This window comes from Dama dama, chromosome 24, assembly GCF_033118175.1.
Source record: "Dama dama isolate Ldn47 chromosome 24, ASM3311817v1, whole genome shotgun sequence".
In the NCBI taxonomy this organism is placed as follows: Eukaryota; Metazoa; Chordata; class Mammalia; order Artiodactyla; family Cervidae; genus Dama; species Dama dama.
The window spans coordinates 48,349,258-48,366,874 of record NC_083704.1 but is presented as its reverse complement, the minus strand read 5'-3'; the positions used below and the strand labels follow the sequence as shown (position 1 = coordinate 48,366,874).

Here is a 17,617-nt window from a genome sequence, read left to right as displayed (position 1 = left end):
TTGCAAGACAAGGTAGAATAGGACCAAGGCTGTCACCTAAGTCATCAGGTGGGAAAGCTGGGGTGTGTACTGCAGGTCTCCACACGAAAGAGTGAGTGAAGAGCTATAACTGGTGACAGGTAGGGAAGCAGGGGTGAGGGGCTGGGATGAGGCACCAGGGAGCACAGTTGGAGAAAGCCATCTCTTGAGAAGGCACAACAAGGGCAAGGGCGAGATGGAGACCACCAACCCGGCCATCGAGTGCCCACCAGGTACCTTTAACACTCATCCTGTGAGATCACACATTTAAAACCCACTGATAATGTAATACCACTCGTATGACCAATGCTGAGTGAAATATTAAGAATAAGATAAAACCCACCCACAATCACCACCACCAGTCATCAGTTCAGTCGCTCAGTCATGTCCAACTCTTTGCGATCCCATGGACTGCAGCACACCAGGGTTCCCTGTCCATCGCCAACTCCCGGAGCTTGCTCAAACTCATGTCCATCAAATCAATGACGCCATCCAACCTTCTCATTCTCTGTCATCCCCTTCTCCTCCTGCCTTCAATCTTTCCCAGCATCAGGGTCTTTTACAGTGAGTCAGTTCTTCACATCAGGTGGCCAAAGTACTAGAGCTTCAGCATCAGTTCTTCCAATGAACACCCAGGACTGATTTCCTTTAGGATGGACTGGTTGGATCTCCTTGCACTCCAAGGGACTCTCAAGAGTCTTCTCCAACACCACAGTTCAAAAACATCAATTCTTCAGCGCTCAGCTTTCTTTATAGTCCAACTCTCACATCCATACATGACTACTGGAAAAACCATAGATTTGACTAGACAGACCTTTGTTGGCAAAGTAACATCTCTGCTTTTTAATATGCTGTCTAGGTTGGTAATAGCTTTTCTTCCAAGGAGTAAGTGTCTTTTAATTTCATGGATGCAGTCACCATCTGCAGTGATTTTGGAGCCAAAAATATAAAGTCACTGTTTCCATTGTTTCCCCATCTATTTGCCATGAAGTGATGGGACCAGATGCCATAGTCTTAAGTTTTTTGAATGTTGAGTTTTAAGCCAACTTTGTCACTCTCCTCTTTCACTTTTATCAAGAGGCTCTTTAGTTCCTCTTCACTTTCTGCCATAAGTGTCTGATGTTATCATACGTATCTGAGGTTACTGATACCCAGCAACATCTACTGTTATTTTGTGTGCTTTTTTGTTTTCCATTTAACGTATTGTGAGCCTTTTCCTTGTGATAAAATATTCTACATGACTGTTAAGAGCTGCCTGTTGGTCTGTGGTATGAATGTGCCTCTTCTTATCAGCAGTCCTGACTGGTACCTGGTTTGATCCTCACTTCTCAGCATTGGGGATAATGCTTAGTGATGAAAATCTTTGCATAACTAACTTTGATACACAGTTCTGGTTATTTCCTACAGAGAAAATGCTAGAAGTGGATCACTGAAAGGAATATTCAAGTCTTCTGCCTTTAGCAATGTTCAGATGCCCACCTCCCACACACTTTCTTTGAAAAGTGTGGAGAATCCAGTTGATGAAGCAACACTAACCTTCTCCCCCAGGAGATGGTGACACCTGTGAAGGAGTAACGTGTTCATCTCCGTGTTCAGACCTAAGCAATGTTCTGCAAGCAGCTAATACAGTAAAAGACTTCTTTCTCTAAAAGCAAGTCCCATCTGCTCTCATAATTTGGGCTTGAGGAAGACCTGAGAAGCAAGACCAGGAGGTGGAGTGGAAAGATAGACAGGTGCTTCAGAGCAGGAAATGCCTGGGTTCAAATCCAATGTCGCCCTGCCCTGAAGGTGGGATGTTACACCTAAGCCATAAACCCTGCTGGGAGTATGGGACGCGCCCAGGTGGTAGCAGGTGTCTCTAATACACAACAGGTCATCACCAACCCTAAGTCTACAGTCTGGACACAGGACCCACAGGGAGTACAAACTTGAGACAACGCAAGCCACTCGGAGGGGGATGTAGGACACCCCAGTGGCCCTCAGCTCTGGAGATCATGGTAAGCGAATGGGGGTCTCACCCCAATTTGCAAAGCAGGAATAGATGTAGTTTACTCGTCTGGGAAGCCTTTTGAAACTCACTAGCAACTGTTACTGCTTACCCTGATGACAACTGAGACAAATGATGGCTGTGCGCACTTGCCATGTGCCAGGCACTGGACTATCCGGACTATCCCCTCCATCTGCTTTATCCTGGCAACCACACCATAGGCAGGTGCATTTTTATCGCCATCAGACAGAGGAGGAAACTGAGGACCAGGGAGATGAAGTAACTTGCCCTGCTGACCAATCAGTGGTAGGGCTGGGGTCTTAAGCTGGTTAAAGAAGCAAAGTCCAAGTCCAGCCCACATGGAAGGCATAAGCAAGGGGCACAGCCTGCCCTCAAGGAGCAGCTGGACTAGTGAGTGAGAGGGTCTGGCGCATAAACACGGGAGCTGCTCTTGAAGGCGTGTGTCAGGACCTGAATGAGGGTGGACAGTGGTCAAGGAAGGCCTGACTGGTTGGAGACTTCGAGAGGGAGAAGGAAAAGTCTGGCACAGAGGGTCCAAGACAGGACCACACCAGTGAGGATCCTCAAATTCTGCTGTGGCGACAGAGAAGAGAAACACAGAGAAAAAGAGGTTGGCTAAGAGCCAGGTAATAACTTTGGGGTTCACTTCTGGGCTATCAGCAGTTTACAAGTAGCCATTTCCTGTAGTTGGTCCCAGCCAACTGCCTGCAGAACTGAGTCCTCCAGGAGACAGGGACTCCACTGTGGTCACTGAGGCCCTCTGCTACCCAGACCAGGGCTAACGGAGATATCTAGGGGATCACACTTTATCACTGTACATCCCTTAACCTGCCTCAGGTGACCACATCCCCAAAGGCAAGGGGGCTGTGTACTGGGTTCTATGACCGTAACTCTGCTTGGGCTCATAGTTAAGCCTCACCTCAGCCCCATCTGGTACTGAGCTATTACTTATTTCCCAGATGTAGAAACTGAGTCCTGATTGGCTCAAGTGACCTGCTTAAGAGTCCCCCCTCAAGTGGCAGACTGAGATCTAAGTTCCTGGTACCTGAAACCAAAGCCCCACTTTAATCACAATGATTAAAGAATCACGTCAAGAATGCACAGTTATATAACCGTGTGCAGGATCTTCAAGTACAGCAAACTTCAAGTGCATAAACCAAGGGCAGGTGCTGCTTATGTTTGCCTTCTGTCACCAGTCACGCTTCGGCCTTTGCTGTGAGTTCCGCCTGGCCTGGCCTTGCCCAGCTGGTGGGAAATGTCCATGCTTTGTCTGGGAGCTGCCACCTGGCCTGCTCCCTGGAATGTTCTGACCAGCAACATCAGGAAGAGCGGTCCTCAACCTGAGGACCATCACTCGGTCTCTGCATCCCCTCCAGCTTCTAAAACTTGGGAAATCCCCCAACCACGAGTTGGTCGTCGTCGGTTAGAGAAACAATCACTGCCTTTGATCACAGCCAGAGCAAAGTGTGGTAGTCCAGCACAGGGACCTTAAAGCAACAACTTCAGAAAAATGTCTGTACCTCTATCAGAGCTGAAAGATGATCAGGGGAAAATGAGCCTGGTAAATGGGACATAGGCAGATCTGAGAACCCAGTCAACTGTTACAGGCTATGTACAGTCAACTTTTAAGAATCCTGCCTTAGCTTAATTTTGTGAGGAGCACCTCCCCCTCCACAAGCCCCATGCCTTCCTTCCACAACAGTCACATGTAGACCCACCCTCTTCTCTTAGGGAAAGAGATGATTTAGCGTAGCACCTAACAAAGGTGCTGTGCCCGAGCTCCTGGGCTGAGGCTCCTATCAGCAGGGAACTCTCTTCTACCCATGTCCATAGGGCCTACAAGTAGTCCAAAACCTGCTCTTCCACAGAATAAAAACCGCTCTTTACCACACGGCTAGCACTTGCCAAGTGCTATATAAACCCCGGTGCTATATAAACCCTGGCTCATTTAAGTCTCACAATAACCCAGTGTGGTGGGTATCAGTCCCATCTTGCAGATGAAACAACTGAGGCTCAGAAGAATTAGGGGGTTTGCCCATAGTCCCATACTGAGAATGAGGTGGAAGCGAGATGGCAGGGATCATGTATATCTTATTCATTACTGCATCTCCAATACATATTTTAGGCTCTCAAATAAATATTGTAAAAAGATTTTATTACCTATAAATGTGAAAGATGGTCTAAAAACCCTCTAGAAAGAGGCCAGGGAGCCAAGTCTAGTGATCTTGCATTATTTTTCCTTAATCTCAAAGACCCCATTTAAATTTTATCTCCTTGCAAAAGGCCTTACCCCTTGTTTCTGTCTGTCCTGCCCTTCATTCTATCTCCACTATTCTTGAACCACTTCTGATTTTGTTCCTCTCAACTGAGAAGACAGGGTAGTGGGTAGGGGTGGGAAACGTCTTATTGAGTCCTTTATTAAGGACTCACTATGCTCAGTCGTGTCTGATTCTTTGCGACCCCATGGACTGTAGCCTGCCAGGCTCCTCTGTCTATGGGATTGTCCAGGCAAGAATACTGCCGTGGGTTGCCATTTCCTCCTCCAGGGGATCTTCCTGACCCAGGGATCGAACCGGCCTCCTGCACTGGCAGGTGGATTTTTTACCACTGTGCCACCAGGGACACCCATGCCTGAGATAGTGAAGGTATAAATTACGTCTCCTTCCTCATCCACCTGCTTATTGTCTGTAGCCTCTTATTCAACTAAACCTAAATTAAGTGTCTCCTAATTAAAGCCCGTAAGGGGAAGCTGGTCTTTATGCTACATGAAGTTTGCATTTCTAAAACAAAGTAAATAAAACCAGTGGTGAGGTCCCACAGATGTTGGCAACTGTATGAACCCAAAGCAGATATAAAAATGGACTCTTGCTTTTTAATACCATGGTAAAAATTAGGGCTTCTCATGCTGTCCAACGACTGAGCGACTTCACTTTCACGTTTCACTTTCATGCATTGGAGAAGGAAATGGTAACCCACTCCAGTGGTCTTGCCTGGAGAATCCCAGGGATGGCGGAGCCTGGTGGGCTGCCGTCTATGGGGTCAGAGTCAGACATGACTGAAGAGACCTAGCAGCATGCTATCCAAAGAGGATTTTCTCACCACTAACAGGAAAGAGGTATTCACTTACTGCAGCATCCACCTAATGAGATCCTTCCAATGGAATCCTTGTAGATCCGTCTGCTTAACCTCTGAACCAGCTGTACTCTCAATATGTGGACTGAGGAGGGAACCAACTCGCTGTAATCTGCTACTCAAGTTTTCTTCTTCTTGGAAATTATGTTGAGAGACAGTACAGCCCATTGGTTAGGAATGAGGATGATTCAATCAGATGTACGAATCCCACTGTTGCTGACTTCTTGTTTGTGCCCTCGGCAAAGATACCCTGTTTCTAGGTGTCAGAATCTCAAAAATGAGACCCCAAAGTTGACATACATCAGGGATAGAACTCAGGGCACATGGCACACAGAAGATAAGACACCATCTGTCAGAAGAATGAACAAGCACTCTTTTCTTTCTGAATGACAGGAAATTTGTGGCTCCCAAATTTCAGCATCCATCAACGTCTTTTCCAATTTCTTCAAAGAAAGTCCATTGTTCTGAGAATCAAATTTCTCCTTGAGGTAAGTGTCCCTGCCCCTGTTCCAGACACCGAAGAGAAAACAGGTATCTGACCGACGGAGGGTGGAGTAAACGATCAAGGGCAGCAGGTTCCTTTTTCCTGCAAGTATCAAACAGACCAGCCACCCTGGCCTACTCCTCCTCCTGGGTAATCTCTCTCCCTCTCAGAACGAGGGCCCACAGAAAATTGTGCTAGGAACCCCAGCTATTCAGGAAACAGAAAACACGACCTAAAATAATGAGCCACCACAATCTTAAAACAAAACATTTTATTTGATGCAGAGATTCTAGGGTACAAAAACAACATTTTGCAAATGTCACCTGTGGACTACTATCACCTATTTACAGAGTTATGTACAAATCAAATAAGACAATAACATCTTCAATGTAAAAATATAGCATACTGCTACAGTCTGCTGGTCAGTGCTCACTATTCCATCAAAGCTCACAAAGGAGAAACTTAAAGATGAAACAAAGACAATGGCAATAACCACTGTTCCACAGGCCTTCCCCCCAAACATAGTAATAGGGAGCTTCTGCAGTGAAAAACAAAACATACAGTGAAAATAAAAGTCATCTACTCTCTAAATGAATACATTTGGTTTTTACAAAAGCTTTTGCTCTCTCCAGACTCACTACATCTTTTTCTTGAGACAGAAAATAACCACTTATTAAAAATAACATGCTTACACATTAGCGTCATCCAACAGTAATTATTTTTTGGCTAATGACTGGAGCGGCCAACTTTGTCTTTGTCACATACAAACAGAAGATAGCTTCTTTGAATCTTCTCCACTGAAATTTTCTTTGATAAAAACATCAGATACACAGTCATAATGGTTTGCTTTTGTCAGACATCTGCTTGTACAAACCACAGTGCTTGGTCAACTTGGAGCCATGGCTCCAGCCCTTTAGAATATGGACATGTTCCTTGTGGAGTCTGTGGTCCTCACTGAATTTTGGAGAGGAGTTGAAGAGCAGGAAGGAAGGCAACTGCCCAAAATTCCCAAGAGGGCCTCACTTGCCCTATTAGCAAATTAGCCCTTAGCAACTGCTATCTTGTCTGTGGTTAAAGTCTGCACCATTTAATAATACTGTGAGTCATGAATTAAAGGTGACATATACAGATATATAAAAATAGAATCCAAAATTGGGAGGGAGGGATGGTTGCCACTCAGAAAGTAAGAGCTGGTCTTGAAGGGTATCTTGAAGCAGCTGGGGAATGACATCAGACACATCAAGAATAAGCACCAAGTGTTTGAATACACAAGGGAAAAAAATAACAAACCTATATATGATAGAGGACTACTGCTGAGAAAAAAAAACTGTAGTAAGCAACCTTCAAAATGAACACAGGTGATATACCACTTTTAAAAAAGCGTCTTTATATTTCTAAATAGTAAAAAAAGCTGGGTATGTAAGAATTTCTGTTAACCCCCATCCTGAGCTTGGCTTTCATAAGGCACCAATATGAATAGGGCACCAATATGAATAAGGCACCACATTCTATTTGGGCAACTAAACTAAGTGTGAAGCTGAGAAACAGAAGGGCAGTGAAAATTATTAAGCCCCTGGCAAGCAAGAGCTGTGAAGAATGAGTAGGGGTGGGATTATTTATCACTGGAATAAAAACACTAGAGGGATGACTTCACTGTGGTTTTCAAATACACGAAGGTGACCAGCTGTTCTTTTTCCACTACATGCTGAACAAAAGAAGGCTGGTTTGAATTTCTATAAGGAAGATGTACAAAGAACTATCTGATCAGCAGGGTAGGTTACAGAAGCTCCTTCGCTGAAAATCCAGTATCACATCCACAGCCAAATGTCTGAAATAATTCATGCGCAACCCTTCCTGTTTGACACTAGAGGGGCACCTGCCAGATAATCCAAACTTTCTCTCACCCCCTAAGCTCTGCAATCGGCATGAAAGCTATTGGCTTACAGTCTGATCTCCTTCTGTTTATTTTCACCCTGAACCTGGAAAGGAGGTGATATAGCAAGGATGATCCAACTCCATGAGGACTCCTGACTGGTATCTCCGTATTCTGTCACACATCTCCAAAACAGATCAATTTACAAGTTATTTAAAACCGAAGACAGGGCAAATGCCTGGCTCTAGTGGATACTCAGGACTCCTTGCCATACTCTTCACAATGTCTGCTTTCCTCATTAGGGCCTGGCCTAAGCTCAGCATTAAAAAAAGTGATTTATTTTTTTTAAGTGATTTAATTCATCTAAAAAAGTGATTAAGCCAAGAGTTAAAACTATAAATAAGGTCCTTTAAGGTGTGGAATTTAAATGAAACTGTTCCAAGTGTCACATTTTTTAAATGATGACAAATCTGATTTTGAAATTAACAGTTGCCTTGCCTTTTCCTTAAGATATATGAAGTGTGAAGAAACAATCGAAAGATTTCAAATATATTCACAATCATAGCAAATTTCTTTAGGGAAGCAATGGGTAAAAAAAAAAAAAAAAAGCAATCTATCTTCTGGCTGCATTTAGCAAGAGTATTTTCTTGTGGTACCAGACATCTGTAATTACCATGGATGCCTTTCTTTTCAAATCTTCTAAAGCAGATGTGGCAAACTGATAGCAAGTGGGCCAAATCAGGTCCACCCATGGGGTTCCGGAATTCAATTAAGAATTTTAGTGCCCATACTAAAGAAAAATAATCAGATTTTTTTCATGTAAAACTGCAGATTCTCAGTTTCTCTTGAAAAATGGGACAATCAGGAAACACTATATGGTCACAACTGGTTGGAGCGGCTGCTCCCTGTAGGTCAGCACAAGGGTGTCTGCTGGCCACAGTCTCCACCAGGTCCCACTGTCTCTCTGAGCCTGAGAAGGGTTTGTCATCACACCTTATTTATCACTACACTTGCTACAGGGGGGCCTCCTGAAGGAACAGCATTTGTTAAGTAAGAACAGACTCTTTCCCAACAATATCAACTAGAAAAGGCTCATAAGCTTCTCATTGCCATTGTCCACCTCTCTCCAATAAAGACAGAGTAACTCCTCTCTCCTTAAGAGAGCCCCATGAGTGCTGAGGTGGTTGCGGACTGCAGGGCTTTCTCTCTTTAGGGAGGACAGTATGTCACTTCTTCACCAGGAATTAAAAAAATAAAAAAAGCTTTTTTCTTCCTTTGCTTCTTTTAAAGGAAAAGACAACTCACCTCTGAACTTCTGATCTGGGACTGTCTTCAATTATAATTGTGTCAACTAAAAACTCTTTGTCTCATGACTTTTATGGCCTCTCTCATGTTGGGCTCAAAATACTATTACCTGACTGGGTCACCCACTGAAATCCTGGGACCTGGGCCTGGATGAGTTCTGATTCTCTGGAGAACAACGTGCCTCACAGCCCCAGGCCTCTGTCCTCCAAAAGACTCCTGCCCCTGTATGACTGGGCTGGGCCCATCCAGGCAGTCCCCACTGCTTGTAGCTCATCTCAGAGAAGAACACACCTTTGCCTGGGCCTTCATCCACCTGGTCATGCTCTAAGAAAAGCCGACTATGCCAAATGCTAATGTGTCACATGTGTCAGACATGTAGGGCATCAGCGAGTCAAGATAAACAACTAGCTCCCTCATTTCAACTACCTGCCCTCCCCGGTTAGCTGAAGGAAGCCTGGACCTACCTCTGGTCTCTTGTACAGAGGATACCACCTAACTGAGCTACAGAGCCTTTTACTCTCGGGATGAAGGCCCTTCATTGAGTTCATTCCCACATTCGAATTCTTGGTTCCCCAGCATCTGAAAGCCTGTGACTTTTGAACCTTTATCTGAATTCTGTCCTATGATTTCCACCATCCAGGACCATTCGTGAGTCACAAGCACCTCTGCGAAAACAACATTTTGCATTAATCCATATGGTAACCATTCCCACTTTCAGCATGAAGTGGGGAGGGTTTTAAAAAAAAAAGTGAAAGTAATGAGACAACACTAGGAAGTTGGACTTCTCAACTATTCAGAGCTGGGCATTCACACTGTCATTTTCATTACTTGGTACAAAAGTTTGATTTTGCTGAACATCACAATCTTTAGTATTTCAAAATAAGTACCTAAACCCTAAATCCAAACTAAAGCATCACTTGATTTTTGGCCAAGCACAATTTTTCCTTTCCATTTTCCGAGTGAGTTTATTTAGCAAGCTCTCTGCCCATGCTCACAGAGCTCAGCTGATGCTTCTTATCCAGTCTTTGACTCTGTTTCTGGGGCCAGTTTCTCAGAGATGCCTCCTTTCACATACAAAGCTGAACATCTATTCTAAGGCAGCTCCTAATGGCACTTCTGGGGCATGCACCATTTCTTGACTTCAGTAAGAAATCATTCTGAAAATGTTCCAAAGTGCATTTTCATACATTAATAAGACTGACCTATCTCCTTCACAGAATGGATGCCGACAATGGAATGGCAGGACACTCACGGGTGCGCAGAAACTCTACATTCATCTCGGATTCCACAGTGGCAGCATGGAACATCCCTCCTCCAACAAGATGCTTGGTCTTACAGGGGAGACAGTTCTGCAGCCCACTTGTCTCTCCCTCAGAGCAGCTGCAGGAAACTCGATGCCAGAGAACAGACGAGCATGTTCTTCTCCCAAGAAGCTGCCAGCTGCCTTTAGAGCAGGCAGTGTGGTATTTGCATCAAAGATACACACAAACCTCTTCTTTCCAGCAAGGGTGCAAGCCTTCCCTTCTCCACCTGCTGGGCATGAGCCTCGAAGGAAAAGTCCTCCCCTCCCCACTTCCCCACACCCCACCTTAGGATGCTTCTCAGTGTCCCCCCCTCAATATTGGTCCTATTTTGTGAAGGAGTGAAAATCAGGGTCCCTGGTATTGGTGCCAAAATCCAACAGCATTTATGAAAAAGGTAGAAAAAGATATTCCCTCCCCTTTAAGGTCATGGAGATGGAAAAGGAACAACTATTTTCCCTTTGGAAACTAAAATTCTGTACAGAAGTCACTCATAAAAACAGAACATATACTTCTCCCTTTTAAAGCAAATTCTTTCCTCTTAAGCTCTCAATACCTATTTTTGGTAGAGTGAAGTACAAGAGACAAATCTTTAATTGGGTAAGTCAAACAAAAAGAAAATGAAACCTTATTCACAGGCTGGGGTTGTGAGGGAAGTACTTTAAGATTCAAGAATTTAATGATTTCAGGTCCCATGTCTTCTCTAGACAATACTTGAAGAGCACATTCATCTTTGTAACAATCCCTTCCTTTTCACCTTCTTAAAAAGAGGTTTGTCATTAGGTAAAACAAGTTCAGCAGATTAACTGGCTACCACCTCCACATACTGCTGTTTTGTCAGTGGATTCTCATCCCTAATTTTCTGTTCAGAGCTTTAGACTAGAGGTCAACCAAAGCACAAATTACAACTTCGGTGAATACAGCCCAGTTAGGTATCAGTTTCTTAAAAATAAACATTTAGGCACCAATATCTGAGATTCAACAAAGTAAGTATAAGCCAGGGAAACTTGGTGGGCAGACCTGGCCCCTGCGTGATGCCTATTCAGATCAAGATGTGGCCCCAGTGCCCTCTGCACATTGACCAACCCATCTCAGAAAGAATGGTCTAGATGGTGATCGGCCTGGCCCTGCAGACCCCTCTTTGGACAGACATGTCCCCCAGTAATATATAAGACTCATTTTTATGAAAAATGACTGTATATTCAGTTACCTTCTTGACCTCTGACTCCAGAGCTTTTTTTTAAACACCCCTGGCATTGTAAATGGCACTGTAAATTCCGTACCAACAATGGAAAGAGGCATTATCTTTAACTACATGGATTCCAGAGAGACTGGCACTTGACTTCTGCGGGCTGTAGTGGCATCAAAAGTGCTTTTTCCACACAGCATTTCAAATCAAAACAGCCAATAGCTAACTGGCAAAGTTTGCACAGATAAATTAAGTCTGAATGATCAGTGCAGATATTTTCCTGTTTCTTCCCTACCTCCCAAAAGTGGCTCTAGTCCAAAGTCTGACCTAACATGGCAAGCTGCTGTCAGACAGTATGGACGTGCCTTTCACAGTTCCACATGGTTTCAGAGAACTGGAGACTCTGCCAATATATTTGGTAGAGAATAGAGAGGCAAGGAGAGCAAGTACTGGCCAGGATTTCGCTCTGAATATCCTTGTAAGAGACCTCAGCTCCAAGTGGGCCACATACCCAGAGAGATGAGCTGGGGAACCAGAGAGAGGCGGCAGCTAAAGTGGCAATGCTTAGACACTTCCATTCTGTTACAAAGGGGCGACCGTGTGGAGTTCACCAGTGTAGCTGCAGCAACCAGGTTCTGCTTTGCATGCCCCTGAGGCAAGGAGCTTGGAAGGAAGGGCAGGAGGGTCTTCCTCACCTAAGAAAAGAAGAGAGGGCAGAGTCACATGTTACTGCTGGGTGCTCAGGCCAGAATGAGGCTGGATCTGGGTTTGCACCATGCACTTTGCACAAGTGAGGCAGGCATCCCCACCAGCTCAAGGCTGGGCATTCTCATCCTGCCACCAGATTCCAGTTCCCTCAGCTGAAGGGCCAGGTTTGCATACATGAACTCCAAAGGGTTATAGGCACAGTAAGAGCAGCTCCAGATGGCATCCTGTGGGGGGTTCCCTGGGGAAGCAGGCCCTTCTACCAGACCCTGTGTTGAGCTAGAATGGAGAGAACACCATGCCCCATGAATCCCTGGGTCAATACATGTGGCTTTAAAGACATTGGCAAAGTGGGGAGTGGTGAACTCTACAAATCTACAGGTCCACAGACACTCATCCAACACACTTGGGGCCCAATGTGTTTAGTATCGCCTTTAGAAAGGGGATCTAATGCACATACTGTATGTTACATAACATGGTACTGGGCAGCTCACCATAATTTCTTATCAGTATTTCTGTAGCGCACACACCTAAACAATCCCATTACCTACCTGGGAGGCTATCAATGTAGTTTCGTTACTTCCCATAAGGTTCAACTGACAAATAAAATTGCAGCAAAATTAGCAAAAAGCTTCTCCTGGATTCTGGAATCCTAGGGCAAGGCTCTGGCCCGCATTAGGAACCCAACCCACCGAACCACCAGCTTCCCACTCCCCGCGCCTCACCCAGGCCTGAGGAGGACGACACGCTCTCCGTCAGCGAAGATGTCTCCGTCTGGTCCGCGGAGAGCCCTTCCATCAGGGGCAGGGACAGCTCGGACGAGGGCACGGATGAGTCGTAGATGCCCGAGTCCCGCGGCATGTCCGAGGGCCCAGCCGCTTTCCCCGCGTGCAGCAGGGGCCGCAGGACAGCACTGGCACCCACGACAACGGGTCCAGCCTCCACGTCTTCGTCAGGCCCGAACTGTGGGCCCCCAGAGGGTGGGTCGGCTGGTGTCCCGGGGCCCGCCGACTCGGCCTTGAGGCCGAATTCATTCTCGGGCCCTGGCTTGCAGAGGACTTCGTTTAAAACCAAGCCTGAGTCAAACTTCTCCAAGACTGGCTCCCGGTAGCGGAGAGGAGGCGGATGGAAGGGAGCGAACTGTTTCTCAAACCAGTCAGGCTCCTCATCAATAAACTGGTGCATGTTGCAAATGGCGACATACAGGGAGCGGCCCGACTTGCTCCGGAAGTAGTTCCTTCGGCTAACCCGTCCCGGCTGCTGCCCCGGCTCTTGCGGACTGCGGTCCTGGGAGTGCAGGTGGGAGCAGAGCTGGGGAAGATGGTCCATGAGTTTGTACTTGGTGCTCAGGTCCAGGACACCGGGAACGTCTCCTTCGCAGGAATAATCGAAGTAGACGGCGATGAACTTGCTTAGCGCCGTGGATGAGCTCTGCTTGGCCTGGCGGAGCTTCTCGGCAATGGCAGACACCGCCACCAGGAAGAGTTCCCCTTTCCCCGAGCCTCGGCCGCCTCCTTTGTGCTTGTAGTTCTTCTTGTCCACAAAGTATTTCATGCCTTTGGAACACACCACGATGATGAACTGGGACTCGTGGATCTTCTGGATGACCCATTCTCTCTGCCCTTCCCTGCAGAGGCTGAAGTCTTCCCACAAGTCCAGAGCCACCTGGAAAAAGACCAGGTAACCTCACTCACCTGTACAGCTTGGCGAGTGACAAGATGGGCAATGTTACAAGAAGGGCTCATCATCTGCCCCAAATCTCTGCTATGTGCAGGCTCCAGGCCACCCAGCTCCAAGGAACAGCTAACATTCCATGGGTGACCAACCACCAAGCACCAGGCCCTCTGCATCATGTTCTCATTTTAGCATACTGTGGGATCATTACCACTCCCACCCTACAAGTGAAGACAGAAGTACAGAGTATCTGACAACCTGCTTAAGTCACACATCACATGTGAGGCCTTCAGTAAACCTAAGAGTGTGATGGTGACCATGGAAAACAGAGGAAATGAGGGAGGATCTATCTGATGAGTGAGGCCGCCTGGATGGGGGCAGATCCTGAAGAGAGAACTGGAAGGTGGTAATAGAAGGGTGTGGGTGAGGGATCTCAAAGTGGGCTGGGAAATGGAGTTCAGGTCTGGATGCCAGAGTCGCCCACTCATGCTGCCAGCTGACTCAACAACAAATAGTGTGAGTGACAAAGAGGGCTTCCCTGCCACTCTCACAGCCCTGAGGTCAGCCTGCTGTTTACTAGGTGACTGGTGCATGGAGAGAAGGGTGATGATCTGCAATAACACCGCCACTCTGGTTCACTCACTTGTAGAGACTGCCATCTCTCACCACGACTTCTCAGCAGTTGATAGGACCACATCCCTACCAGGCCTTTAACCCAAGGGGAGGTCTGGGAGGGAGCTGGGAGTGGATCACTGACAAAGTAAGACCACAGGACGTGTGTGCCCCTCAGAGGGTTTCACTTTCTCAGACCATCTTCACCTGATTCTGCTGCAAATTCTTTTGGCAATTTCATTTTGTAGTTCAGAAATTAATTCCCAATGCCTATGCCTAAATGTGGCAGCCACAGTCTCTTATGGGCGAAAGGGTTCTGAAATGACTTTGACTTCCTTTTTTGCTCTAAGGTATTACCAAAAGGAAGAAACTCCCCAACATCTACCTACTTGCTGAAAATAATCCTGAATTGTCTTACACTTTCCTTAATTCTCGCTAACATTATACATTCTGAAAGCTAACTGACCAACCACTTAAAAAAATGTTCCTGCCTGACCCAGCAATTCCATTTCCAGGTATCTCTCTTTGGAAAATCAACAGAAATGAGGCAAGCCAGAACCAAAGATGTTTAACAATTTGAAACAACTCAATTATGGTGAATCATTAATATGAACCAAGTGTCTACTTAAAACTTCAGTTTACATAGAACTACTAATAATATAAAAAGTCACTGAGTAAAGAGAAAGAAAAAAATAACTCCAATCCATCCAAAATGCAAAACTGTATTTATGAGTTCATCTATGCAGAAAAAGACTAGGAGGAAATACAACAACTTTAACTGTGGTTCCCCTTCTCCAAGTTAAGATTATCATTCATTTTGAACTTTGTCATTCTTTTCCAGTTTCCAAATTTTCTATTACACCCATACTTAGGTTACACTATAGCCCACCTTTGAAGTTGCTCAGTTGTGTCCCACTCTTTGCAACCCTGTGGACTGTAGCCTACCAGGCTTCTCCTTCCATGGGATTTTCCAGGCAAATGTACTGGAGTGGGTTGCCATTTCCTTCTCCAGGGGATCTTCCCATCCCAGGGATCAAACCCAGGTCTCCCGCATTGTAGGCAGACACTTTACCCTCTGAGCCAGCAGGGATGCCCTAAAAAGAGTCCAAAATGCAGTACTTGGATGCAATCTGAAAAATGACAGAATGATCTCTGTTCGTTTCCAAGGCAACCCATTCAATATCATGGTAATCCAAGTCTGTGCCCCAGCCAGTAATGCCGAAGAAGCTGAAGTTGAACGGTTCTGTGAAGACCTACAAGACCTTTTAGAACTAACACCCAATAAAGATGTCCTTCTCATTATAGGGGACTTGAATGCAAAAGTAGGACGTCAAGAAACACCTGGAATAATAGGCAAATATGGCCTTGGAGTACGGAATGAAGCAGGACAAAGGCTAATAGAGTTTTGCCAAGAGAATGCACTGGTCATAGCAAACACCCTCTTCCAACAACACAAGAGAAGACTCTACAGATGGACATCACCAGATGGTCAACACCAAAATCAGATTGATTATATTCTTTGCAGCCAAAGATGGAGAAGCTCTATACAGTCAGCAAAAACAAGACCGGGAGCTGACTGTGGCTCAGATCATGAACTCCTTATTGCCAAATTCAGGCTTAAATTGAGAAAGGAGGGAAACCCACTAGACCATTCAGGTATGACCTAAATCAAATCCCTTATGACTATACAGAGGAAGTGAGAAATAGATTTAAGGGACTAGATCTGATAGACAGAGTGCCTGATGAACTATGGATGGAGGTTCATGACATTGTATAGGAGACAGGGATCAAGACCATCCCCATGGAAAAGAAATGCAAAAAGGCAAAATGGTTGTCTGAGGAGGCCTTACAAATAGCTGTGAAAAGAAGAGAAGCAAAAAGCAAAGGAGAAAAGGAAAGATATTCCCATTTGAATGCAGAGTTCCAAAGAATAGCAAGGAGAGATAAGAAAGCCCTCCTCAGCGATCAATGCAAAGAAATAGAGGAAAGCAACAGAATGGGAAAGACTAGAGATCTCTTCAAGAAAATTAGAGATACCAAGGGAACATTCCATGCAAAGATGGGTTCGATAAAGGACAGAAATGGTATGGACCTAACAGAAGCAGAAGATATTAAGAAGAGGTGGCAAGAATACGCAGAAGAACTGTACAAGAAAGATCTTCACGACCCAGATAATCACGATGGTGTGATCACTCACCTAGAGCCAGACATCCTAGAATATGAAGTCAAGTGGGCCTTAGAAAGCATCACTACAAACAAAGCTAGTGGAGGTGATGGAATTCCAGTTGAGCTATTTCAAATCCTGAAAGATGATGCTGTGAAAGTGCTGCACTCAACATGCCAGCAAATTTGGAAAACTCAGCAGTGGCCACAGGACTGGAAAAGGTCAGTTTTCATTCCAGTCTCAAAGAAAGGCAATGCCAAAGAATGCTCAAACTACCGCACAATTGCATTCATCTCACACGCTAGGAAAGTAATGCTCAAAATTCTTCAAGCCAGTCTTCAGCAATACGTGAACCGTGAACTTCCAGATGTTCAAGCTGGATTTAGAAAAGGCAGAGGGAAGCACAGATCAAATTGCCAACATCCGCTGGATCATCAAAAAAGCAAGAGAGTTCCAGGAAAAACATCTATTTCTGCTTTATTGACTATGCCAAAGCCTTTGACTGTGTGGATCACAATAAACTGTGGAAAATTCTAAAAGAGATGGGAATACCAGACCACCTGACCTGCCTCTTGAGAAACCTATATGCAGGTCAGGAAGCAACAGTTAGAACTGGACATGGAACAACAACTGGTTCCCAATAGGAAAAAAGAGTATGTCAAGGCTGTATATTGTCACCCTGCTTGTTTAACTTATATGCAGAGTACATCATGAGAAATGCTGGGCTGGAAGAAGCACAAGCTGGAATCAAGATTGCTGGGGAAAATATCAGTAACCTCAGATATGCAGATGACACCACCCTTATGGCAGAAAGTGAAGAGGAACTAAAAAGCCTCTTGACGAAAGTGAAAGAGGAGAGTGAAAAAGTTGGCTTAAAGCTCAACATTCAGAAAACTAAGATCATGGCATCTGGTCCCATCACTTCATGGGAAATAGATGGTGAAACAGTGGAAACAGTGTCAGACTTTATTTTTTGGGCTCCAAGATCACTGCAGATGGTGATTACAGCCATGAAATTAAAAGACGCTTACTCCTTGGAAGGAAAGTTATGACCAACCTAGATAGCATATTAAAAAGCAGAGACATTACTTTGCCAACAAAGGTCCGTCTAGTCAAGGCTATGGTTTTTCCAGTGGTCATGTATGGATGTGA

The 17,617-nt window shown here is 45.3% G+C and overlaps 1 protein-coding gene across 1 annotated transcript in view; it reads right to left on the bottom strand.

Annotated features, from left to right (window-relative positions):
* Positions 1-5,898: 5,898 nt before the first annotated feature.
* The window catches only part of IL17RD (interleukin 17 receptor D), a 68,027-nt gene continuing 56,308 nt past the window's right edge, over positions 5,899-17,617 (bottom strand). The window contains exons 12-13 of the mRNA XM_061128325.1: positions 12,741-13,680; positions 5,899-12,005 (exon numbers count right to left, since the gene is read on the bottom strand). Coding sequence (XP_060984308.1) covers positions 11,893-12,005; positions 12,741-13,680 — 1,053 coding nt within the window. The 3' untranslated portion in view covers positions 5,899-11,892. The remainder of the gene's footprint in view (positions 12,006-12,740; positions 13,681-17,617) is intronic.